The sequence below is a fragment of the Hemicordylus capensis genome, chromosome 3 (assembly GCF_027244095.1).
Source record: "Hemicordylus capensis ecotype Gifberg chromosome 3, rHemCap1.1.pri, whole genome shotgun sequence".
NCBI lineage: Eukaryota > Metazoa > Chordata > Lepidosauria > Squamata > Cordylidae > Hemicordylus > Hemicordylus capensis.
Window position 1 is genome coordinate 204,348,191 of NC_069659.1, and position 27,164 is coordinate 204,375,354.

A 27,164-nucleotide genomic window follows, 5' to 3' on the forward strand; every position below is an offset into this window, starting at 1 on the left:
AGCAGAGGCGCCTCAATGGGACTGACCCAAGTTGGCCCCAAGGTGGGAGGAGCCTCAGCGTCCACCTGAGGAGCCCAGGAGTCCTACCAAGGTGAGCCCAGGGGACACGCCACACCCCACTTGCTACACCACAAGGGGGCGGGCAGACTGTGCAGGCCAGCCCCAGATGTTTCAAGTGTGGGAAGTGGGACACTTGAAGAGGGGCTGCCCCAAGGCTAAAGCCCTACTGAACATAGTTTGTGATAGGAGCCCAGAGGTTGCAGTTACCCATAAGGGGCCACCTCCTTGTTTTGATGTGGAGGCTATTCCACCCAAGAGGTGAGAGAGCATTTGGGTCCATGGCCAGCAAGTCACTGCATGGAGGGACACTGGCTCTACATTCTCGGCCACACACCCCTTGTTTGTCTATGCCCAGCAGCTTGCCCAGGCCTCATGGGTTCGGGCTATCTTCGCCAAAGGCCGGTCAGAAATGCCCCTGGTGAAGCTACCTGTCTGGTGGGCTGGCTGGAAAGGAGAATGGGAGTTTGCAGTGATGAAAGATCATCCCGGTGCCATGCTGACTGGAGAAGATTTAACTGACCACGATTGGGAGACTCTCCATCTAGAAGAGAAGGATCTAGTGATGGTGGTGCAAGAGAGGCTGATCCAAGATAGCTGGTCCCAGCCAGCACCACCTATGCAGGCTGAAGGTGCATCTGCAGGCAGCTCCATTGGCGGGGAAAGGCCAGAACCCAGCCTGAGCGCTGAGGGGCCCGGTAGAGGAGAAGTCCAGCAACACCCAGGAACAGAGGCAGATATCCCCATCCCAGAGCATCTGTGGCAGGCAAGTGACCAGGAGGGAGGCACTGCAGAGGAGAAGGCGGAGCTGGCAGAGATGCCAGGAGCAGCCATCAGCAGCAAGGCCGACTTAATCTGCTACAGTTATTTGTAAAGTGTTACAGACCAGGCCTGATCTATATACTAAATATGCTCATTAGCCAGTATATAAAATAGGTCTGGGCCAAGTTCTTTTATATTGGTGACCACATTTGATCTGGAAACAAGGAAGAAAAGAGATCTAACCACTCAAAGATTAAATGGGCTTTATTGAGTATAAAGACTAACAACATAATCTAGCAAAGAAGAAAGCAGAACACTCTATTAATATTAGCAACAGTATTTAAACATAACATCCTAACCAGTACCAATATATTCCACCCAGTGTGCCTAACTGACATATGTGCGTGCAATTAAATCTTCCTAGAGCCTAGTACAGTTTAGATACAGGCGGAAAAAAGGGGAGGGAGGGAGGAAGGCTCAGGGCTGGTATGGTTTTGGGTGTGTGTGTCAGAAATTAGTAGGGGGGAAAGGTGAAGGGTGTAGGAGAAGGGGAAGGGATGAGGGAATTCCAGGTTTGTATGAGCCGCATATTTACCAGGCTTGAGAATGGTGGATCTTTCAGCTGAAGAGGAGAGACTGTAGCTGGGAGCAGCAACAGAGCGATGGTCTGGCTTCTGGTGGTCAAGCAGACAGTTTGCTCAGAGCGAGGCAGAGAGTGAAGGTGCCATGGCTGGGGAAAAGTCTTGACTTCTCACTGCGCAGTAGAAGTCACAAACAGTTCCTGTTCATGAGCAGAGTTCCTGAGCAAATCTTGCTGTAGGCACAAGACAGCTAGCGTGTGAGCAGAATGCCCGTAGGCACAGAACTGCTAAACTGCCATGTCCAGAGACTCCTTCTTATAGTGGTTCCATCCTTTGATGTCCCTTTTTAGTCTTCTGGATCACAAAAGGCATTTATTCCTGCTATCCTTGGAATATTGTCTTTTAATTACCAAAATTAGCTCAGGATATTTGATCAGTCCAGAGAGATCTCACTCTCATCAGCTGTTATCTTGAGGAGGGGACAAAGTCCAGAAGCAAATCTGCATCCCAGATGTGCTAGCCTGGTCCCAGAAGGTGTTAAAAGTTAGCAATTAGTGAGAGGGAGTTAGTTCTATTTGTGTGAGACATTATTTCTTGTATACCTCTATCTAGTGTGTATTTGCAACAAAAGAATATTCAAAGTATCATCAAAAGGGTAAGCATGAGTGAGGCAAGTTAATCAACACATTTGACTTAAGGCAGAAGCATCCTGTTACTGGACACAGGTTAATTTCAGCAGTGTGAGACTGGTAATTAAGCCTGACCCATTGTCTCAGTGAGTTTCCACAGATAACCAATGCTAGATTCCCCTGCCTCTACAAATCATTGACCAGGCAGTCATGAGATTCACCTCCAGTTCAGACACTGAATTGAACTCTTAATATAAAATAAATCAGACACAGGCCTATATTTCACATGCTTCTGAGTTGATACCTCTGGTTCTGATATTTTATGTTACAGACTGTTCATAACAAAAGTGCTGAGGAGTACTAGGTCCAGGATAGAGCCCTGTTGCACTCCACCCAAACCCTCCCTCCACTTTGATAAGGAGCCATCAATTTTTCTATCTGGTTGAAGTTTACTAATCAAAATTTCATTGAAACTTTGTCTAATGCATTGCTGAAAATCAAGGTAAGTTATGTTCACAGCTCTCCTACAATTCACTGAGCTAGTAACCTGATCAAAAAGAGGCAAGATTAGCCTGGCAAAAAAAATTTCTTGACAAATCTTTGTTGTTTTTTGGTAAACACTGTTAGCAATATGCTTACAGATTATAGTCAGTCAATCTGTGATAGCATCTCCTCTGTCTGACTGACTAGTCTGTAGTTTCTGATCTTTCTTTCCCCCACCTTGAACCAAAAAAAAAGTGAGATAACCATTCAATTTTATTCTTGATATGCCTTGCTGAGAATGGACCAATATGAACTATTTTTTAAAAAAAAATTTAAAGTGAAAGTTCCTGCGCCTTCACTTCTGGTCTTTAGCTCTAACAGTAAGACGGAAATAGAATAGTCACTCCAGTGAATGCCAGATCTCTGGTTATAGATTGATTTCCATTCTAGGCTGTTTTATTGAGACAAGGTCAGAATGTAGGTCATCTTATATTTCATGTTTATTATGCCCCACTGACAGGGGTTCTCCAGTGCCAAAGCCATCTCTTCATACTATAGCTTAAATGCAAATGTCACTCCATCCCCAATTGGGATCATGCTTATATTCACTCGTGAGTCACGGAAGATCTTTTTATTCAGCTGGTGAATGTTTTGTGTCCCCCAGTCATTTTTGCTTGGATTCAGTACTCTCCCCGACCACAAAACCTATTAAGGTGGAGGGCGGCAGAGGGGCAGGGAGGGAGAGAGAGAAAGAGACACATTTTAAAAAACAAGAACAACCCGAAGAAGTGCACTTTTTAACATTACATTCATCAGGGGTCTGGAGTGGCCAGAGGAAATCTGCACAGCAAGCTATCAGATATCAAGTGTTCTGTTCTCCAGAAATATTTGTCAAATGCAGAGTCTACAGCTCTGAAATTCAGGTTTGAACTTTATAGCCTTTCCCTAGGACTAAACAGAAAAAGAGCAACCGTTTGAAAACCTACACAAGATCACTGCCTTCCCATCAGAATTCTGAAGGCTTCTTCCTACCCTACTCTCTTTACCTCTTACTCTTCCTTCTTGGGAGATTTTATATTCATAGAGCTAGGGTAGTATATCATCGGTGCATCTCCTCAAGCATCATCATCATCCATGTGCATGATGCTTTACAGGACAATTAGAGGCAGGCCTCTGCTCCAAGGAACTTACAAACCAAACCCAAAATGGAGGAGGCAACTGGGGAAGGGGAGGAAAAGCTAACTGGGGTAATATGTATTCAGTTTAGTTCCACATGCTTAGGCTTAATTTTGGGCTTGGATGGATTAAGAGGTTAACAAGCAGGTTTTGCAGAGGGATTTGAAGCTAATAAGCCACATCACCTCCTAGAGGCTTTTTGGGGTGTGTGTGTGTGTGTGTTTTAAGATTGCAATTTTATAGATATAGTACTTGCTCTGGAGAGGTAGGTGCATTATGTTCCTGCAGACCCCAAAAACAGAGTCTTGTGGCAGTTTAAAGAAGAACCAATTTGTGGTATAAGCTTCTGTGAACTAGAGCCCACTTCAGCAGATCTGTGAGATGTTACCCTCAGTCGGCAGATATACAGTGGGGCCAGAAGGGTTTCCTGCTGTCCATGACATTTCATGGCCATTTAGCCCCACAAATCACAACTGTTTCCCACTGTACCTATGCATGTCTGCATTCAGGTATGAGAATGTGCTATAAAATGTTTTTCAGCATGCACCTGCCCACCCCCCACCACCAAGTCACACAGGAAGGGAGGAAATTTGAAGCTTCCATTTGCTATTGGTAAAAAAAGAAAAGAAAAGCAACACCCCCATTTTCTCTAACTGTAGGAAACCACTGTTATGGTTATGAACTGCAAATGGAAGCACTTTTCCTCCCCTCTGCATGTAAGGAGAGAAAAGCAGGGCTTGAGGCTTGCTGCGGCACACTCTTGCCAACTAGAGTTTGTTGCAAGTCTGAGCGTGGCCAGTATCTGCCAACTGTAGGTGTACGAAGCATTCTCCAACCAGATAGGCTCTAGCCTTTGAAAGCACATGCCACAACAAACCGGTTAGTCCTGAAAGTACCACAAGACTCTCCGTGGTTCTTGTAGTACTTACATTGTCAATAGCTATGACTCCTCCTTTTCTTATGAGCTGTAAACATTTTTCATAGTAATCATTGTAACTTTCTTTGTCAGCGTCTATGAAAGCAAAGTCAAAGGTTCCAGCTTCACCATTTGCCAGCAGTTCATCTAGAGAAAACACACATGAAAAATGTTCATGACATCTACTAGCCACTAGTAGTCTGATGTTGACACAGGGGGCATGGCCAGTGCCTGGAAAAGGTCCAGCTCCGCCCCTCTCCCAATCCTCACCAATCAGCGCTTTGTACAAGTCAGCACTTTCTCCAAGTGCTAGCTTGATTGGGAGCAGGCCAGAGCTGTGCCTTTTCCTGATACTGACTGACTTGAGTCTGGGGTGGGGTGGCAACAGCCCACTTGTGCCTGCTGGAAACACCCATGCAAGCTGGACAATGCAGGGCAAAGTTCTGAGGCTTTTCCCCACTTGCAAAGGCTCCCTGTGAAAAAACCCATTGTTCAACTCTCCATGTGCATATTGAACATCATGTTGGAATAAGATCTGGCACATGGAGTTCAACGCATAAGCCTTATCTCTGCAGTCAGGACCAGATAAAGCTATTGAGTCGACTGGGCCTACATGTATACAACCATATATGTATAGGCTTTTATCCTATAGGTGCAAAAGAGGGCAACCAAGATGATCAGGGCTTGGAGCACCTTCCTTATGAGGCAAGGCTAAAGCATCTGGGGCTCTTTACCTTGGAAAAGAGATGACTAAGGGGAGATATGATTGAGGTATATATAATTATGTATGGAGTGGAAAGAGTGGACAGAGAGAATTTTTTTCTCCCCCACTCACAACACTAGAACCAGGGGTCATCTCATGAAACTGAAGATCGGGAATTTTAGGACTGACAAGAAAAAGTACTTTTTCCACACAGCACATAATTAATCTATAGAATCCTCTGACATGGGAAGTGGTGATGGCCACTAGCTTGGATGGCTTTAAAAGGGGCTTAGACAAATCCATGGAGGACAGGCCTATCAATGGCTATTAGTTTGGTGGCTACAGGCTACCTCCAGCCTCAGAGGCAAGATGTGTCCAAATACCAGTTGCAGGGGAACAACAGCAAGAGAGAGGGCATGCCCTTACCTCTTGCCTGTGGGCATCTCAGAAGCATCTGGTGGGCCACCATGACAGAATGCTGGACTGGATTAGGGATGTGTGAACCAGCTTGACCTTAAGCCTGTTGGACATCAAACTGGTCTGGCTCAAGGACTCGCCTTTGAGCTGGACTGGGCTCAGTTCAGCTCGAGGTCACGCTCAGGACTTCTAGAATTGTTTTTGTTTTAACTTACTGCCTGGTTTGGTAGTGACCGGGTGTGTGTGTGTGCTGCCACAGCTGTGGGGGAGAGGTCTCTGGCTGTTCCCCTTCGTCTCCAAAGGGCCGTTTTGGCCCCTTTTGAAGTGGCAGTGACCATTTTGGAGGCTGCTGTGTATACGACCTACTGTTGTCATGACCGACCTGACCATGCAAATGGCCGGGCCACATGTGCAGGGGCCTCCAAAATGGCCACTGCCACCTCAGAAAGGGCCAAAATGGCCTGAAACAGACCTTCGGCAGGGGAGGGGGAACTGCTGGAGATCTTCCCATGGCTGCACCCCCTGGCTGCTGCTGAACCCGGTGTAAGTTAATTTAAAAAAACCCCAAACCCTCTAGAATCTCCAAACTGGTTTGCATTCAAGCTGAGCTGGGCTCCTTGTTTGAGGTGACAAAACCGAACATGCCCAGTCCAGTTCAAGTATGGTTCAGACTCAGACTGAACAGGGCAAACCGGTTATGTGCACACCCCTATACTGGATGGGCCCTGGGCCTGATCCAGCAGGGCTGTTCTTATCCTATACATAGGTGTGCAGACATCTGGCTAGCTGCCCGGCCTCCCTGGGGGCCGGGCAGCTAGCCACAGTCCCATCTCCCCACTATGCATAGGCTTTACACAGCCGGCAAACATATACATGGATTTTGAAATGAAGTGAAATGCTAATATATTTTCTTACAGATTTCTGTGCAATTGTGGGAACAATTCTTAATATTTTTACTAGAATTCTTCATTCTTCAGTGATATTTCTGAATAAATGAACAAACCAACTTTATTTTGGTCAGTGACCAACAAAGTAAATAACACCAAACAGACAAGGAGAAGCTTAATCATATAATTAACTTATAATCTAAGCAATATATAAACCTTATTAATGCACTATCAAACATGAATTACATTAGAAGTTGTAATTCTAATGTTGCATTCTGTGTTGCATTCTGCTAGCAACTACCTAGAATTTAGCCACATTGAATGAAATGTCAGAGTCCTGATCTGCCAGGAGGAGACAAATATAAAATGTATTGGGCTGCCCTGGAATTTTCTTCTTCTTCTTAGAAGAGACATGATAGAGTTTCGGATATATCTGTAGAAAACACACAATAGTAAAACATGGGCTGATCCCACGACTCCCAAACCACAGGGGACTGGAATAAAGTTCATCTGTTTGTTCGTTCAAGTGGCATTCCTGTGATTCCCTGGTTCTCAGGCTCCAGGCAAACACAAGCAGTTCTTAAATCTAGGCTAGGGAAGCCTTTTTTCTTTTCTTTTTTAGGCTGACCGAAAAGGTACCAATGCAAGGTGGCTTCCTAGAAACAAGATCAGCTTCTTTCTCTTGCTGAGGCAGAGGGCAAAGAAAACAGAAATTGATCCTGAGAGAAAGGTGCTTCCTAGTCCCACCCAGGGCCAGCTTTTCTTTTAAAAGTTTGCCTCCTATTGGCAAGAGACATGAGAACATCTCAGTGGCTATCAGGCACGCTAGCTAAGTGGAACCACTAGGTTTAGAAGCAGCATGCCCCTGAACAACAGTTGTTAGTGGGAGAGAGAGGAGGAGTGGTCAAGGGCCGTTGCCTTCATACCCTACATGGGAGCCTGCTGGAGACATTCTGAAGATTTTTGGAAATAGGATGCTGCTACTATTATGGGTATTTGTATACCACTCTTCAACCAAAGTTCTCAAAGCTATTTACATAGAAAAATACATAAATACTAGCTGAACCCACACAGAGCATCTGTGCACTCTTTGGGGCTGGCGGTTCCCCCTCCTCCCACCTTCTGCCCCAGTCCTCTCAGCTTTCTGTCCCCGGCCACTGGCCGCACCACCACCTCCATTTCTCGCGCTGCCACCGCCCCACCGTGCCCATTGCCGGGCTGCTCTCTTTCGTACCCGGCCGCTGGCAGTGCTTTCCTTCCTGGCTGGGCACGGCTCTGCCTCCCACCTAGCCGGGCTGCTCTCGGTGGCGCGGTTCTACTGCCACCTGCCGCCTGCTCCTCCTCCTGGCTATCCAGGCCAGGCCGCCGCCGCCACCTCCTCCATTTCCTCCGCCGCCACCTCCCCACTGTGGCCATTGCCAGGCTGCTCCTGGCGGCCTAGCCGCCTCCCCGGGCTGCTGCCATTACTGTGGTCGGAACTCTTGCGTGACCTTTTGAGAGTTCTGCCATGATAGCACTTAGCACTTACATTTATATGCCGCTTTATAGCCGGAGCTCTCTAAGCAGTTTACAATGATTTAGCATATTGCCCCCAACATTCTGGGTACTCATTTTACCGACCTCGGAAGGATGGAAGGCTGAGTCAACCCTGAGCCCCTGGTCAGGATCGAACTTGTAACCTTCTGGTTACAGGGCGGCAGTTTTACCACTGCGCCACCAGGGGCTCATTGATGACATGCATCCCCACAGTGGGCGGCCAAGAGAATTAATAATATAGATAGAAGATGGTCCCCTGTACCCATAGCAACAGCCACTGGAGGGATGCTGTGTTGGAGATGGATAGGGCCAGTTGCTCTGCCCCGGCTAAATATAAGAGAATCACCACTTTTTAAAAAGTGTATCTTTGCTCAGTTAGCATATGACCAGCATGGCTCTTAATGCCATAGCACTCCTTGTACAAATCACATTCTACATATCAATTGCAAAAGCTACAATATGGGGGATGGGGAGAAGAAGAGAGAAAGAAAAAAAGAAAAATCACGTTTCCCCAGATGCATTGTACTTTCTGAGCTCTTGGGAAATTGCATGGATGCTCTACTCACACTGTCTGGAGGGAAGACTTAAGAATGGACTGAGGGCACATGACAGCTGTGACATGGTTAGAGCTATGCAAGTCTCCGTCTGTCTGCAGGTCCCATGAAAGCCATGTGGAGCTTCCCAGTGGAGGAGTCGGATATGCATAATAAAGACCTCTGCATCCTACACAACAAGTAGTCCTACACTCAGCTGCTTGTTCAGTGCATGAAGGAGGAAAGGAAAGGCCTGTGGAAAGGAAAGGCCTGTGGACCTGAGTGCAACAAAGAAGTCTGGTCTTGCTGCATCAATCCAGCTTAAGCTGCTTTGCTTGGTATGGAAGCAGCAAACTTTAACTCTTATTAAGCTAAATACAAGAAGATTGGAGTAGCCAACTGCTCAACTTAGCTGGGAAGGAATAGTAGATCAGCACCTATCCTTCCTCTGTCAAGGTTTGGTCTTAAATTGGTGGGTAGGGATAGCAAAGGTTTAATGGCACAGCTAACGATTGTGGTGCAAAATGCTGGAGTGTGTCTTAAACAGTTGTCTTGTGCTCTCCAGATCTCAGTCACCCTGTAGAGAAGAGTTGCCAGGGGCTAAAATAAAATCTGAAGGACCTGCTCAGCCAAAAGCACCTGGGTAGTTAAGCATTTCTATCAGATTTGAGAAGTGCACTGGGAGGATTTTTGCTGATCTCAGACAGCACTGCGCTGAGATCCTTTGTCGCATCCTCAGACTGGGAAAGATGGAAGGAAAGAGAGGAAGCCTCTCTCTCTGCTCCTGTGTGTCTGATGACAGTAGGGATTTGACTGCTTGCCTTTCATGGAGCTGCAGGGAATCCACTGACCTAAGGAGTAGGGGAAAGCCATTTCAAAAGAATCAATTAGCATTTCCTCTACTCCACCAATATGGGGTGGTTGCAACCCTCCCCAGTTGGCAATGTGGAGATATTAACAGTGGCCTACATTACAGGGTTGTAATGTCAAGTTCCCTGCCCCACCATTAGAAATGTAGCATTTATTCCTATACAAATTCAAAAACAGAAAAGTTTTAATTATTTTACTCATCAGATTTGATTAATCACTGTAACTGAATTGCACCCATACTTTTTTGTATTGAACAATACACAGCACAGCCCCTCCCACTCTCTTGGCAAGTCATTTGCTGAGAGACAGCAAAACCTACAGCTCAGACCTGGGATTGCCTCCTTCAGAGTGGCAGTTGCCACTTTCAAGGGAGTGAACTTTTTCACCACATCCATACGCAGCCCAGAAGATCACTGAAATGGAGGGCCCTTTATAACAGAGGGCAAAAAGGTTTTGTGAAACAGTCCTCCCCTTCCCCCGGCTTACCACTAAGAAGAAGCCGTTGAAAAGACTGGTGGATCCACCTCCTCATAACTTTTACTTGAATCCTATTACCAGTCACCTGGTTAGTCTTCGCCTTTATGTTCTCTCCCCCCACCCGGCCCCCAATGTATATTGACTTACCCAGTGTTTGGATGGCTGGTTTTATCCTCAGGTCAATTTTATGTTCCACTCCCGCCTGAAACAAGAGGAATGTTATTTTCCTCTATTAGAGGAACTTGACAAAATTACCTAAGCTCTCTGCTACTGCTGGGATCAGGACAGCATTCGTTCAGCTGAATGGCCAAGGTGAATCTGACCTGTGAATCTGACTATAGCAAAGACACCACATGCACTTCCTGGAGCACTAAAACCGCCACAGAAGTTATTAGTTCACAAAAAGCTTGGTTAGCCCACCTAGCCACACATATGAATATTGTTCATTTGAGGTCTAAGAGAGTAAACTTTTGCTGCCCGAGTGCCTTGCCACAAGTGGCTGTTCACAAGCCTACATTAGATTGCTGGATTTGAGAAAGCATCAGATTCCCAAGAGAGGAAAGGGGGTGGGGAGTGGAGGGGCCCAGGCACAAACCTACATTAAACTATGTCATAGCGTCAACATTTGGCAGTGCTTAAGAAAAAATTTTGTCTTAAATTTTGAGGGACAGTGCTCTGGGTGAGAACTGCAGCATGTGGTGTGTGTGTGTGTGTGTATTTTCACCCTTTCTCCCTCTTGCAGTTCTGATCTGAAATCACCTCCTGCAACCCATGATTACTATAGGACCCAGGAAAAAAGCTGCCAATTGCACCAACGGCAGCTTCCTTCTTGGGGCAAATAGCAGCCATGGTGGTGGGAGCAATCTTAATCAGAACCACTGCAAGGACACACACACACACCCCAGGCATGCTGGTGTTTTTAACCAGAAGTTGGAACTACAAAGACATACTTAATGTCATGTGTAGTTTGACCTGAACACACAGCAGAAGGCTACAATGCAGCTGCTCCCACAGTCATCTTGTGCAATTTTAGGAAGACTGCCAAAAGATTTCAGACTTCTGAAATCACTTCCTTGCTCCACAGAGAAAGCATAACCATGCTTATGTTTGCCATTACTTTTTAAACAAAGTCTATGAAAGTGCTTGTGTCTTCCAGTGCTACAGTTAAGCCTTCAAATTAAATAATTATAAAACGAATAATAGTGCAGGAAAATTACATTGCTAGTCATTCATGACTGAGGGAAGACTCTATAGGCACCCAGAGTACACAGCCATATTCCATGGGGCAACCATCATGACATTGGCTACACTTTTGTGGGTAGGGAGAGAATTTTCATGGCATAGATACAAAATAGAGTGCAATGAAAGCTTAGAAATGGACATGACAGGCATTTCCCTTCTACAATGGGGGATACACTCAGAAAAGGCTTCCTCAGAATTACATGAACATGTTCCGTTCACTTTTGTTTTCACCTTCTACATGTCTCCCCTATCCCTTGCATTCATATCTGGACTCTTCCTCCTTGCTCAGATCTATTCCCTTCATCCTCTGTTTATTGACCTCCTTTGTCTCTTCAGGGGCAAGGGCTTGCTTGCTTGCGAGAGAGTCGTGTACACAGACGCGCTGCAGGTACACCACCTGCGGAATAGGACTGATCAGGTCTGTTATCCCTCATTTCCATATACTGTTAACATGTTCATAGAATACAGTTAGAAGTTATGATTAATATTCATAATTAATGTGATTCCCGAGGATGTGGACAAGCTACTTGGGGTGGGGTGGCCTACCACTTGTTCTCTGGATCCTCACTTGACTTGGCTGCTTCTATCTAGCAGGGAGATTGTTGGAGGTGGCCTAGTTAATATCATTAATGCATCACTGAGGAAGGGTAGGATGCTTCCTTGTTTGAAAGAGGCAATGGTTAGACCACTCCTTAAGAAGCTTTCCCTAGATCTCTTAGTGACGGAGAGTTATAAGCCAGTCTCCAATCCCCCACGGCTGGGCAAGGTGATTGAGAGGGTGGTGGCCGACCAGCTCCAGGTGGTTTTGGAGGAAAATGATAATCTAGACTAATTTCAAACTGGCTTTAGAGCTTGTTATGGGGTTGAGAGGGCCTTGGTTGGCCTGATGGATGACCTTTACCGGGGAATCGACAGAGGGCGTGCTACTCTGCTGGTTCTTCTGGATCTCTCGGCAGCATTCAATACCATTGACCTTGGTATCCTTCTGGATCGCCTGGGGGAACTGGGGATAGGGGGCACTGCTTTGCAGTGGTTCTGCTCCTATCTCTCGGGTAGATTCCAGATGGTGATGCTTGGTAACAGCTTCCAGATGGTGATGCTTGGTAACAGCTGCTCCTCAAAACAGGAGCTGTTATATGGAGTCCCTCAGGGCTCCATTCTGTCACCAATGCTTCTTAATATCTACATGAAAATGCTGGGGAAATCAACAAGAGATTTGGTGCAGGGTGTTATCAGTATGCTGATGACACTGAAATCTATTTCTCTTTGCCATCTTCATCATCAGGAAATGCCTTTCACTCCCTAAATTCATTCATTGCCTACAGGCAGTAATAGGCTAGATGAGGGATAAGAAACTGAAACTGAGTCCAAGCAAGATGGAATTGCTCATTATAGGGCTTCAGAATTTGAGGGATGAGTTAGATCTTCCTGTGCTGGACTGAGTTACATTCCCTGAGAAGGAGCAGTTACGCAGCTTGGACTCTTGGACCCAGGCCTAACCCTGGTATCTCAGGTGGAGGCTATAGCCAGGAGTGCTTTCTACCAGCTTTGGCTGTTTTGACAGCTGCGTCCATTTCCTGAAGAGGACAACCTCAAAACAGTGGCACATATCAGCAGTTGCTAACCTCCAGGTTTGACTATTGCAATGCACTCTACGTGGGGCTGCCTCCGTACGTAGGTCAGAAACTTCAGTTAGTTCAAAGTTCGGCAGCCAGACTGGACTCTGGGGTAAACCAGAGACACCATATTGTGCCTTTTTTAAAACAGTTGCACTGGCTGCCGATATGTTTCCAGGCAAAATACAAAGTGCTGGTTATTACCTTTAAAGCCCTGAATGGCTTGGGTCCGGGTTACCTTAGAGAGTGACTTCTTCTGCATTATCTCCACCACACGTTAAGGTCATCTGAGGAGGTCCGTCTCCAGTTACCACCGGTACGTCTGGTGGCAACTCAGAGGAGGGCCTTCTCTGTAGCTGCTCCTGGGCTGTGGAATGTACTCCCGGCAGAAATCCATAACGTGAGTTCATTGTTGGCCTTCAGGAGAGCGCTTGAAACCTATCTGTTTGGCCTGGCCTTCCAGGGTTTTAAAGCTGTTTTAGAATTGTTTTATAATGATTGTTTTTAAAGGACTGAATCGCGGGTTTTATTTTTGCTACTGTGTACTGCCCAGAGCTGTTTGAATGGAGCGGTATATAAATGTAATGAATGAATGAATGAATAAATCTGACCTAGGTTCTTTTTTTTTTTAATCAAAATCTGATTTAAATTATTTAAAATCCAATTTAAATTTAAAAAAATTGATTTTTAAAAAATCAACCCTGTAAAATTATAAATGTAGACCTTCTGAATCTCACAGTTGAACAATAAATATTTTTCACAACATGGGAAACCTGGATACTATGCCAATTGTGACACCATCAGTTCTAATGATAACTGACATTGCTTGGGAGGAGCTAAACCTCATCTCCCAAGAAGCTACTTGAACAAGGATCAATCCACTCTTCTGTATTTCCCCTTTGCTCACCTACAGCCAGAGTTAATAACTACTTCAGTGGGCAGTTTAGATTAGGAAAACAGTATAAAGGAAAATGGCTGTTAGCTAGGGATGTGCTCGAACCTGTTTGGAGGCCCTTTTACAGGCCTCTGAACAGTTTTGAACACCCGGCGGTTTGGCTGGTTCAAAGGCCGGCAGGGGGATAACTTTAAGGGCGTGGGAGGGTACACCTCCCCCCTGCTACATTATCTCCAGTGGCACTCTCTGTAAAGCCAGTCCGGTGGGGGGAGGGGGCAGTGTACCTCCCTGCCCTCTCCTCGGATTGGGAGTATCTCATGCGTGTGCACGTCCAAGGAGAGGACAGGGCCACTACTGCCCTACTGGACCAGTTTTACAGAGTGCTGGTGGGGGAAACACAGCCGGAGGGGTGGGTAAGTGCACCCTCCCCCGCCCTGAAAGTTATTCCCCCTGCCTTCGAACTGGCCCCTGCCGGTTCTGTGCACATCCCTTCTGTTAGTTGTCATTGTTGCTTTAATCAAATTTAGAGCTCCTTGCACTTGCTCCAAAGTAGGAACAAAGACAAATTATGTCAGAGATCCAATTACAGGTCGCCTGCATCATGTGGGACTTGGCCCCAGGTCTCCTAGTTTTGGAAGGTGCCAACATTTACCTCTTTCCACACTGGCTTTCCAATATTGATAAAGTCTTCATTTATATCACAGGCAATGACTTTGCCATCCGCTGGTAAGGCTAGAGCCATGCTTAAGGAATTGTACCCGGTATAAACACCTGCAATACAGCAAGTCACAAGAAACTGTTACATTTGGTTCCATGATACAGAACATTTTGTTTACTCAGTTACAGAGGAGAGTCCAAACGCTTCATGATAGATCAACATCTGATTTCTACCTGGTGTTCTACTTAGGTTTGGGAGCTGTGTGTGCTCCCAATTTTCAGTTGTGGGGAAACAAAGTAGGAGGGAAATCTGGGTAGAAGTGATTGTGTGGAAGGTAGGAGGAAATCCAGGTTTTCCTCTTATCTTGCTTCCACACAACTGAAAATTGTGAGTACACACAGCTCCCAGACCTGGGTAGAACACAATGAAGCTCTTCTCACGATCCATGAGAAGAGCTTCTGTTGGGCTTGCGGGGAGAGCGGGCTTAGCCTGCTTTCTCCACAGACAAGCAGCCACTCATAGCAGGGTGGCCGGATTGGCCACCCATAAGGGCGGGTCTGTCACGGAGCTGGCAGGAATCGGGGGCCACGTGGCCCCTGGGAGTCCCAGGATGCCCCGCACAAGTGCGCAGGGCAACCTTGGAGAGACCAACCTGCTTGCAGCCACCCAGCAAGGGTCTCCTTGTGTGTTGCCATGGCGCGGCAGCACACGAGCAAGCAAATGGGGTTAGTGGAGTGCTAGCTCGGCTAACCTTGTTTAAGGCGAGGGGTACTTGAGGTGGTTTGCTCTCGGGAGCTGTGTGGCTCCCATGGCAGCAGTCGACCAGGAGAAATCAGGCTAGGCTCCCTTAGCCCAATTTCTCCTGGTCGTGTGAATAACTTCAATTTTTGGTTATGAGAATGGCCTCACTGTCGAAACCACAGTAAAGGGAAATGTGGGTGTTTACTTTAACAGCAGCCAATACTAGGGATTCTCCTTAGCTCAGTCTAATACTACTTTAAACCAGCGCTTACAAATCATGGTTCCATGGGGTTCAGACACAATTTTGGTTTCCATTTAACGCAGCTAAGTGATTAGGAGCCAGCCTCAAGCATGAATAAAGGAGCATGAATTCTCAAGGCTAGCTCCCAATTGCTTAACTGCAGTTAAGACAGAGCCAGAATTACATCTGCACTGGCCCAGAGAGGCAGCTCCCATGCAACATCCCACTTTTCTCCCTGCATGTATATTTTGATGGAACATTTACCTCCATTTTCTTCAAAGCATCAGTTGGAGCAGTCCCTACTAAATTTCAAGAGATAAATGTTCCACTCTGGGTCTGAGAAGTTGTAGGTTCAAACAATTCCATGTAATATTTTGAGAAGGCCAGAGTGATGAAGTAAGTTTTAAATCGGTTGATCTTCTCTTTGCTGGGAGAAGGTGTGTGCATATCATATGTAGATACCCCCCACCCTGGCCCAGCACCACTCAATCCTCTGGCTGGTGGTGGGGCCTTGCTTCTGCAGCCTTATGCAAGCGGACCACCATAAGCAGACTTTCTGAGAAGTGGGAAGCAGGATTTCAAGAACTGGCCAGAACATGCAAGACTTCTGAGAAACCCACAAATTGGCGTCTCTCGATATGAAACACAGAAGGAGGAGGAGGAGGTGGTGGTGGTTGTGGTAGTAGAGAGGATCAACCTTTATCATGAAAGCCATAGTTGGCATACAATTCTTTTTCCCTACACAGAGCCCTCCAATTTCTTTCTCATTTAACCCCATCATACCTTTCCTGTACACCACTTTAAGTGGCACAGCGGGGAAATGCTTGACTAACAAGAAGAAGTTTGCCAGTTCAAATCCCTGCTGGTATGTTTCCCAAACTATGGGAAACATCTATATCAAGCAGCAGCGATATAGGAAGATGCTTAAAGGCATCATCTCATACTGTGCAGGAGGCGGCAATGGTAAACCCCTCCTGGATTCTACCAAAGAAAACCACAGGGCTCTGTGGGCTTCAGGAGTCAAAATTGACTTGAGGGCACACTTTATTTTATTTATTTATTTATTTATTTAGATTTATATGTTGCCCTACTCCCATAGGACTCAGGGAAGCTTACAAGCAATAACATACACAATTTACCAGTTTCCCTTTCCTGTAAGCAGCTCAGACTGGTACAGTCACCGGTGAGTTTAAGCCCTGAAACACAATTATTTGGTGCTTGCTTATTTATAGCATTTGCCCTTGTGACTTCATAATCTAATTGCCACCAACATACATTTGCAGGCACTGCAGCATCTCAGCAGTCCCGGGAACGGAGCCCAAGCCGTCTCAACAAAGGCAGCAATGAGATTCAGAAGCCACATCTTGAAAAGCCTGTTTCTCAGAGTCCTAGGCCTAAGGTCACCGCCTGCTTAATGCCAGATGATAGCTTTGCATTCAACTCCCGACTCTGGCCAGTTCAGTCTTGTGTGTAGCTAGGCACTCATATGGTGCCAAGGTATCTTTGGGAACAACACACACAGAACGGTGCCCTACAGACAGCTGTGCTAATAAAAGGTGGCACATCAATTTACCTCATTGTTTTAGATTTGTTTTTGTGGAATATGGGGTATTTGTCCTCTATCCCAGCCTGCAATATGAGAAGTAGGATTTGGACTTGTAGAATATTGTGCAGCTAAGTAACATGGAAGTGGTGCAAAGGACTGGAGGCTGAAAATTGATTGGAAGTGGAACTGAACAGAGCTTCTACACTGGACAGAAGCTCCTTTCTACTCCCCAAATGCTGCCACGTGACCCACAGATTCTAGACCTGCTTACTGGGTTGAGCCCACAGACATTCACAGAGCCTATGCCTGCACAGAGTCACTTACCAATTTCAGTACTTACCTATTTCAAGTACTTTCTTTGCTTTGAGAAGCTTTGTCAGATTTGCCATTAACTGAGCCTGTTCACAACACACCATCATCACATTCTGAGGATGGCTTAATGTGAGCTAGAAAATAAAGCATATGTGCTTGACTTATTGGCCAGTTACTCTGTGCTGAGCGTTATTGCAGTCCTGCAGATGAATGCTTGGATAACAATCTGTGCTCTGGCTCTTGCAGGCCATCCCTATCCATGGATCTTGTAATCTGCCCAAGGTCAATGTTTGTATCATTCACTCTCATTTCCCTATTTGAGAAACTGTAGTGTCAACTTTTCTCACAGACTAATTGTAAAGTGGTACCGATTCTGTGGCTTTATTAGTTGTGTGTTAATCTTTTAATTGATTTTGTGGTTTTCAATGGAGATATGCTGTAAAACTGCCTTCAGATGAACTTAAATGTGTATGCCACCTTCTATAACAAACAAGTTTTATTGGCAAATACGACAGGGATTGAAATAAAGGCCCAGCACTCTTCAGTGGATGACAATACCACATGAATATCTGGCAGTTTGTGATGTGGGGGAGGGAGGGGTTACTTGAACCATTACAGAAGGCAGACAGACGAAGCTATGGTCTGAAACAAGAATCTCCACCCTCTTCTCAACAGTAATTCACTAATTCTACAGCCTAGAATGTATACGCAATTCAACTGCTTCTCAAAAAAAGCTATACATGTGTCGTTTAAGATAGTGGGACCCTGTTATATACAGGCCTGGTTCACACTACTGCCCCAAAGTAAGATGTTAGTCAGATGTCCTGGGGAGTGTGCATACACCAGGAAGGCATGTCATCTGAAGCCACCCACCTCCAGGCGTTGGACCAGTTCCCAACTTCTGCCTGAGATTCACCATCCAACTTCAATTGTCAGTGACAAGTTGGGCAGAGAATCTTGCGTGGAAGTCAGGAACTGGCACAGGAACCAGCTACGTATGTAAGCCTTCACCTGCAGTCTGAAGTGGTCCAGCCTCAACACCACCTCCATGGGAAGTGCACCTTGTGTTCAATTTACTAATGACAGAGAGGTCCTGGTCCCCTACCATCTTTTGTGATGGTCTCCTTGGCTACTATTTTCAAAAAGCTATGGGATGGGGAGTTGATTTGACTAAGATAGATAGGCGAGGCCTGCAGATTGCATTAAGCCCCCTGCCACTTCCCTCTCATAATCTGAACACTGCTCAGAACTAAGCAGCCTCAGAGATAATGGTAGTGTGGAATGAACAAAGGGATAGCTTCATATTCCTTGCTCAACATCTTCTCATTTGAGATATGCTTGCCCACCTCCACTCTCCCATCTGGGAGAGAACCAAAGGCACAATTTGTACCAGTTCTCCAAGGGAGTTAGCAATCAAGCAGGGCTCTTAACATGTGTTTCCTGGGTTTTAGGCTAACACTGGTTCTGTATTCTGTGGATACAGTCATTTTTTAAAATGTTAGTGTGTTATTAATATGTTTTTATCTATTATGAGTTTATCTTTTTATGAATTCTAAATGTGTTAAGTTTTATGTTTTTAATTCTGTACACCACCTAGAGATTTTTTAATACTAGGTGGAATATAAATTCAACAACAACAAAAAACAACCAACCAACCAGACTTATTAAAAATAGTAGACACTGTTCTGGACTGAGAAGAATCAACCCTACATGAACCTCCTAGGCATTAACTCCTTTTCAGGACAGGTCAGGCTGAGTCAGGGTACAGTACAAGGCATAAACAGACTTGGGGTCATTTTACACAGAGCTCCTGTAGCAGGTGACTGCAAGGCTGTCAGCAGAAGCAGCTGACCTATGAACAGGGGTCAAGATATGTTGGCTCTGTTCACTAGCCAGACAAAACTTTTTTTACTTGTCGAGCTATGTCGGTACATTACTCGTCAGGATTTTTTTCGCTTATCAGGCATCATTTTTCATTGTCTGTGACAAGTGGACTAGTGGATTTTCTGGGCCCTGCCTATGGATTGGGGTATAGTGGACTCAGCCAAATTGTGTTTCTGTGGGGATGATTTTATACTGTAGGCCAGTTCAATCTCTGGATATCAGGTCTCATGGTGTGAACATCACACATCATGTGCCAAATTTCCTCACTTTTTAGCGCTCAGTTGGAGTTGCTACATCCATAACTATTCCTATAAAACAAGGTCCCCCCCCACACCTTTAATGGAATTATAATTAAGAGACCACAGATACACTACTGGAAGACAGGGTAAATAGTTGCTTAGCACCGATTCCAAAAAAACTTCATTTAAACTTAAGAGTGAAAATTGGAACATGAAAGGCCTCATCCATAAGAGGCAGCAAGTTCTACCTGATAACCAGAGAAGGGCTGGTTCTCTCTCTCATGGATATGTTCTAAAAGAGATATAGATCTTTAATCAAGTCAATACCAAGCACAGTATTTGTTCCAAGTCATCTTAAGCAATTGTAAAAGATGAGAAGATATACAATATTAATAAACTTTCATAATATTCTAGAACAGCTACTCTTATCATCCAGCGTGTAGAGGCCCAATAAACAGAGAAGAGGCAATCTGGTTTGGGATAGCAGTGGATTCCAAAATGGCCTGCAACAGGGCATTCATAAGATCAGCTTGAGCCAGAAAACAGACCCAGTCCAAACACACACTAACCAGTCTCAGCTTCTTTAGAGAAGGGTGCTCCCGTAAGGAGTGATCCAGGACATACTGTAGTAATGGGCTGTTTTTTCCTACGATGTGAGATAAACTTTTAGGAGTTCCAATAAGAAATGCTGAATGGTATCTTCTGCCTTAAAAAAAAAAACAAAAGCAAAAGCCAGACACATAAGAACTTTTTCATCTCAAGTCTAAACACACACACATGCAACATTTATAAAGCACCATCCATGTACACAGTGTCCTATGACAGAGGACAGGAAAAGGACAGGACCTTGCCTATAGGGACTCACTATCTAACAAGTTGTTCTAGTAAAAACTAATCTGCCTACTTCCCTTTCACTATCCCTGCAACTGGACTACATTTGGTCCAAATTGGTTAAATGGTCCACAATTTAAACCTCTTGCACCTCAAACTTTCATGTGTTTGCCATCTTGGAATGGAGTGGATGACATCACCACAAACTACACCATTGGGACATCCCTATAGCTGTAGAAAATTTGGTTCAAATTGGTTAGGTGGTTCACAAGTTAGCCCATTTGCGCCTCAAAAGTTTATGCATCTGCCATCTTGAATCAGGGTGGATGACATCACCACAAACTATGCCATTGGGTTGTCCCTACAACTGTATCTGATTTGGTCCAGGAGTTGTGAAGTTTATGGGGGGTGGACACAAACACGAACATATGCACGGAATGCTGGGTGATCCCATAAGAATACTGGAAAGTAAGCTAAAAATAGGCACAAAGGCTACATGATAACCAAAGGTAAATTGTCTACACCAGGAGCTATGGGCCTATAGGAAGTTAGCTCCTTACCAGATACCCGTCATGCTCAGATGAGAAAATTCGTACTTTAAAGCAGGAATGGACAGATTTAAGCAGGGTGGTTAAAGATTCATTTTTAAATGGATTTTTAATTTAAATCAGATTGTTTAAATTGGATTTTAAATTCTCATTTAAAAGTAGCATGGTTAAATTAAATCTCATCACAAACATGCTATATACCAACAGTTTCCTAAAAATGAATTAATGACTATCACAACACACACACACACACACACACACACACACACACACTGAGTTGCCTACCAAATGTGAGCATTCTTTATAGTGTCATGAAAACGGCTCTAGTCTGTCCAGCAATGCACAACAACTATAAGCTCTTGCTTTTTTAAATTTCTGAGCTTTCAGTTTGTTTCTAAGCAGGCTAAAGTCACATGTGCAAAGACACAGGCTGGGTAATAGGGCTCTTTTGTGGTGGGTGGAGCTAAGCTATAAGAGAGAATAGTAGAGACACAATATAGGAAAGGAGGGGGAGTAAGAAAACAGTGGAAAGAAAAAGGGAAGGCTTTATTCAGTACACAGCATCCTATATCACAGGGGCGTAGCAAGTTTAGAGTGGGCCCAGAGACAAGATTTTGAAATCCCCCCCCCGAAGTAAATGTTATATATATATATATATAGAGAGAGAGAGAGAGAGAGAGAGAGAGAGAGAGAGAGAGAGAGAGAGAGAGAGAGCAAGTCTTTAATGGTACTAGAGAAAGACATGCTGTTCTGGTAGCTCCAGGTCTTAACACTCACATCAGTTTCGGAGGATGAATACAACTGAAGGAAGCCCGGGCGGGTGCATGGCTGGGGGAGTCAGTCATGTGACTTGCTTCTGGGGGGCCCCAAGGCAGTGGGCCCCCAGACAACTGTCTCCCCTTGCCCTATTATAGTTACGCCCCTGCTATATCATTAGAGAATGTCCCAATGAGCTATGTGGACATCCTTTAATTGTGTGAGCGGGGCATTACTCTGAGTCACCCCTCTACACACACTCCATTTTTGTCCTCCTTCAGTGATGACAGGGTGAATGTTACTTCGGTGCAACAGCATCCTGCTCATGTGTTTGTAATGTCCATCCGAACTGAGCACTCAGAGAGATTAAAAATGGTAGGGCCATACCTCCATACAAGTTTGCAGTGATGGCTGCAAGGGAAGGGAGGAAGCCCCAATGTCTGAAGAGCCGTTACTACTATGAATATTTATATACCACTTTTCAACAAAAGTTTCCAAAGTGGTTTGCATAGAGAAATAAAAATAAATCAAGATGGATCCCTGTCCCCAAAGGGCTCACAATCTAAAAGGGAGCATAAGATAAACACCAGCAACAGCCACTGGAGGGATGCTGTGCTGGGGTTGGATAGGGCCAGTTGCTCTCCTCCTGCTCAGTAAAGAAAATCACCACTTTTAAAAGGTGCCTCTTTGCTCAGTTAGCAGGGAATATCAGGGAATAGCTCAGTTAGCTACTTCAGATAGGCTTGGGTGTCACCAGTATTTCCAGAGCTACCTGATGCCCAACCCTGCTTTAAAGTACTATGATGAGGAGAGCTGGTCTTGTGGTAGCAAGCATGACTTGTCCCCTTAGCTAAGCAGCATCTGCCCTGGTTCCATATGAATGGGAGACTTGATGTGTGAGCACTATAAGATATTCCCCTCAGGGGATGGAGCCGCTCTGGTAAGAGCAAAAGGTACCAAGTCCCCCCCCCCCCCCCGGCATCTCCAAGATAGGGCTGAGAGAGATTCCTGCCTGCAACCTTGGAGAAGCCGCTGCCAGTCTGTGTACTGAGCTAGATGGACCAATGGTCTGACTCAGTATATGGCAGCTTCCTACGTTCCTGATAAACTATTGGAACCATGCACTGACTTAGGCATTCAGAAAGAAAGTTTTCATTATTAGAGGCACTGCTAGCTCTTAAGGACTAGGACTTTGAAAAAAAAACATTTGGGGCTTTAGGAGATATACACAGGAAATACAGAGATTGCATAACAAGGGACTTCTGACATTTGAAATAATTTACAATTATTACAATTAACCCTTGCCAACTTGGCAAAGAGGCACCTTTTACCAGGGCGATTCTCTTTTATTTAGCAGGGGGAGAGTAACTGGCCCTATCCACCCCCAGCACAGTACCTCCATTGACTGTTGCTGTTGTCTATCTTATGTTCCTTTTTAGATTGTGAGCCCTTTGGGGACATGGGGACAGGGATCCACCTTATTTATTTATTCATTCTCTGTGTAAACCACCCTGAGCCATTTTTGGAAGGGCAGTATAGAAATTTAATAAAATAAATAAATAAACGATCTACACAGGTTTGAGTACCTATGGATAAATAAATCTTTCCTACAAGAACAAGGGACATGCTTGCAGTTAAATGCTTCTACTACTACAAATACCAAATGAAAATTCTATGTCTCAGATGTGTTTAGTAAGTACGACCTGTACCTACCGTACACAATTTCTCCTTCTTTTTCAGTGCAAGAAGAAATTCCATGCAAAACCCACAAACTTGGATGGGATACAACTTCAGACCAGCTGTAATCTAAAGCTTCAAACCATCAAACCACTTAAAATACCAAGTTGGCAGGATGGTTTGAAGCATCACATGTAAAAGTGGGGGACATGGAATGAGGGAAAACCATATTAAACTAAGAACATGCTAACCAAAAAGTGAGCATCTTTCAAAACCATCATCAGTTATGATATACTTCTTATCCAGTAGTATCACCTTTATTCTTTTGATCATTCATCCACAACTGCATCCATATTTTGATACCTACTATCTAGAAAAGCCTCTAGCATTACTCTGATGATGGCTGGGGGAGGGGGAAAGAGAGAAAAAGATGCACATTGAACCCCAACTCTTCTATGATGTATAATAAATCCTGCCCCCCATCCTTTCACAAGGTCTGCACAGAGGTGCTCTTACCCCTGAACTTCAGGGTGGAAATCCAGGGCCACCACACTAGGGATGAGCCCAGAGCGTTTCAGAGAGGTGCCAAAACCCTTTGGCACGGAGCAAAGGGTTCCCTTAAGAGGAGGCGGGCAGGTCCTATGCCCTGCTGTGGTGCTGTTCAACCAGAAATACCCCTGTGCACGCAGCAAGTTGTGCCGCTTTCCCCTTTAAAATGCTAAGCCACAGGGGCGTAACGAGGCTGGAGTGGGCCCAGAGACAAAATTTTAAAATGGGCCCCTCGCTGATACACACACACTCACTTCACATTTGACTTGCCTTTGGGGGCCCCCTCGAGGCGTGGGGGCCCCCAGGCAGCCGCCTCCCCTTGCCTAATGGTAGTTACGCCCCTGCTAAGCCACAGCGATGGGATGCTTCCCCCAGCATCCCTCGCATGTTGACACATGTGCCAGCGCCATCTCCAAGGTCAGCATGCTGTTGCTGGTCCCGCAAATGGTGCTGACACATGCACCGATACCATTTACTTGCTGATGCCGTCCCATCGCTGCGGTGTGGTGTTTTAAAGGGGAAAGAGGCACAAGCTGCCACTTGCACAGAGGTATTTCCGGTTGAACAGCACCATGGTGGGGCAGTGTGGGGCTTGGAGGATGGGCAGGTAGGACCTGCCTGCCACCTCTTAAGGGAAGCCCTCACCGCCCTTGGGACGGCACCTAAGCATTTTGGTGCACATCCCTACACCACACCCCCTGAAGGGCCCCCAAATCCTCTTTGGTCTGTCCCAAGTGTCATGGTCTCCACACTGCTGGCCCATGCCGTGTGCTCAAGTGTGACTGCGCGGGGCACGGATCAGTTTGACTTCTGCTTTAGAGACAGAGAAGGGAGTGCTGAAAAGAAATATGTGGGATGGTTCAAGTTCTTTAATGTTACAGCCACAAGCCAAAACAAGTGGGATGGGAATATGTTAAGTTGGGTGTTGAAATATTTCTGCTCATGTTTTTGTTTTATATTCTTACATTCTTGTGAGTTCAGTGGCTGTTTGTGCCCTAAAGAACCCATGTGTTAACAGTAATGTGTGCGCCATGGGGTGTGTGTGGGACGGAATGGGGATGATGCTTAACTTGCAGGGGGCAGACTCCAAAGGCCTTCAGGTCCAGGCTCCAAAATTCCCCAGGTGCACCTCTGGTTCTGCAGCTGCCCTTGAAGGGGCAGCTGAGCTGAGCAGCGGTTAAGGAATGCCACAGCTCTGCTTCTGGGTTTTCGCTATTCCGCTCCCAAGTGAGCGGAATATTTTCGCTATTCCACTCTCCCAAGTGGAGAGGAGAGCTGGTCTTGTGGTAGCAGGCATGACTTGTCCCCATAGCTAAGCAGGGTCTGCCCTGGTTGCATATGAATGGGAGACTTGATGGGTGAGCACTGCAAGATATTCCCCTCAGGGGATGAAGCTGCTCTGGGAAGAGCAGAAGGTTTCAAGTTCCCTCCCTGGCTTCTCCAAGATAAGGCTGAGAGAGATTCCTGCCTGCTACCTTGGAGAAGCCACTGCCAGTCTGTGAAGACAATACTGAGCTAGATAGACCAATGGACTGACTCAGTATATGGCAGTTTCCTATGTTCCTAAATCCCACATGCGGGCCTGCTTGTGGGATTAGGGCCCTGCAGAGCGGCTGGCCCAGAGATTGCCTAGCAGGCTTGCCCTCCCAAACTAGTCAGACGAGTGGGGGGAGGCCGCCCTATCTGAAGCTTGAGGGGGAAACGTTTCTTCGTCCTCTCGCTAGGAGCCCCGTTGCCACACACACACAGAGTCTGACTGACCCCAGGAAGCGAAAGAGGGAGAAGCTCGCTGGCAGTTATCCATCCCACCCCGCACCAGCTCAAGGTGACTTTCATTTGCACTTCGCCCTCATCCTACTAGGACTCTTCCGTGGCAGTGTATGGGCAGCATTCATGCGCAGTCGCTGACCTTCAAGGGGTGTTTTTTAAGAGGTCTCTTTGTATATCTGGGTTCTCCCCCCGCCCCGCCCCCCCGTTACTGATGGCAGATGGACACTCACTTTGCTACAACTAAAGGAACAGGGGCGGCTGCCTTTGCATCTTCTCAACTATGACCTGCAGTGTTTCCAAATATTCGCTATAACAGTGAGTTTTCCAGCGGCTGCTCTTCAAAACAAATAAACTGCATATCCACTGAGGCCACTGGATTAGAGTTCCAGAATCCACCAGAGTGTGGGTGGTGTGTTAACTTCAGCAAACGCTGCCACCTTTCCCCCGCTCAGCATAAGCAACCGGTGATGAAACTACACCGGCGACCAGCAAACTTTGTGACTGGGTCAAATACAACCCACCCTTTCCTGTTTTTAGGCTGGTCCTGTCTCCTGTTTTCCTGGCGAGAGCGAGCCAAGCCTCAGCCACATTGCTTCCAAGTCCGAATGGCAGAAATTACATGCGCTTATTCTTACCTACTAAGAATCCAGTAGCAAAAACGACCCCGAGAGCTGCCGCCCCAATGGCTGCTTCTTTAGAGATATTGAAAGCAGGCATTTTGCACTATACCGCGAGCAGAAAGAGAGAGCGTGTGAATCACTCTCCGGACACGAAAGGAAGAGAGGCGCGCGCTCTGGCAACTTTCACAAAGATTCACCCGCGGCACTGAGGAGCTTCATCTTGGGTCACGTGTTTTCATTCAAGGCCCGAGGCAGCATTCCGGTCATGTGACAACTGCAAGGAAATTGTGGTGTGAGAGCAACATCTGCAGACAAGAAACTCCAGTGTTGGTTGCAGTTGTTTTATCCCCGAGCTGTTGCGATTCAGTAACAGAAAACCGAGGATCCAGGCATGAAGTTCACATAAGTGGAGAGGGTTACAGGGCTGACTGTGTAGATTGAGACAGCTGCTAGCCAGCATACTGGAAGAAATGCAAAAAGCCCTAAAGAACCACAGTTAGGGAGGCTGCCAGCCGCCACCACTCTGCCCAATGTATTGCCCTGGCCTTGCCTTCTTAGCATCATGCTGCGCTGGGCATGGGATTCTCCCCCATCTCATTTCATTCATTCAATTTTTATACCGCCTTTCCCAAAGTGGCCCAGGGAGGTCTACATGAAAACAAAAAATACATACCGATTTTTTAAAAAAAACAGTTTAAAAGAAAAAATAACATTAAAACTAAATATCAGAAAAGCCAGGCTAAAAAGATGGGTCTTTAATATCACAGTTTGACTGCAGTCTGTAAGGACCCTAGATCTACTCCCAGATTTTCTCTTTCCACTTTTGCCACACTTCCACCTTCTCTTTGGAATGCAATATTTCTTGATCTCAACTTGCTTCTTTCTGCTTAAATGTCTACTTGAAACTCACTCTTCAGCGCTTATATTTGAGTTCCAAGCACTTTCTGTTTCCCTTCCCTCCCCCCCCCCCCCAAGCCTGTTCCTCTCTGCATCGGAGGCTCCTGGAACAGGC

At 45.9% G+C, this 27,164-nt stretch overlaps 1 protein-coding gene across 2 annotated transcripts; it reads right to left on the reverse strand.

Annotated features, from left to right (window-relative positions):
* Window positions 1-1,065: 1,065 nt before the first annotated feature.
* On the reverse strand, window positions 1,066-26,451 carry COMTD1 (catechol-O-methyltransferase domain containing 1). 2 transcript variants are annotated; one of them, XM_053304599.1, is made up of 7 exons: window positions 26,168-26,444; window positions 19,971-20,107; window positions 17,307-17,412; window positions 14,433-14,551; window positions 10,175-10,229; window positions 4,618-4,751; window positions 1,066-3,217 (listed from the first exon to the last, which is right to left on the reverse strand). In XM_053304599.1, exons 1-7 carry the CDS (start codon window positions 26,247-26,249, stop codon window positions 3,065-3,067), a joined length of 786 nt encoding a protein of 261 aa, XP_053160574.1. In that variant the 5' UTR covers window positions 26,250-26,444; the 3' UTR covers window positions 1,066-3,064. The 2 variants fall into 2 exon arrangements, with proteins under 2 accessions (XP_053160574.1, XP_053160575.1); XM_053304600.1 differs by lacking the exons at window positions 1,066-3,217; window positions 4,618-4,751 and adding an exon at window positions 6,707-7,044 and having other exon boundaries at window positions 26,168-26,451.
* Window positions 26,452-27,164: the final 713 nt, after the last annotated feature.

Bases quoted from the DNA above. Each gene is read 5' to 3' on its own strand.
- COMTD1 (XM_053304599.1), bottom strand. From the start codon at position 26,249: ATGCCTGCTTTCAATATCTCTAAAGAAGCAGCCATTGGGGCGGCAGCT. The intron at 14,552-17,306 runs GTAAGTACTGAA...GCTGTATTGCAG, and splicing joins AAAGAAAGTACTTGAAATAG to GTGTTTATACCGGGTACAAT. The intron at 3,218-4,617 runs GTAAGTACTACA...CCACCTTAATAG, and splicing joins GAGTCATAGCTATTGACAAT to GTTTTGTGGTCGGGGAGAGT.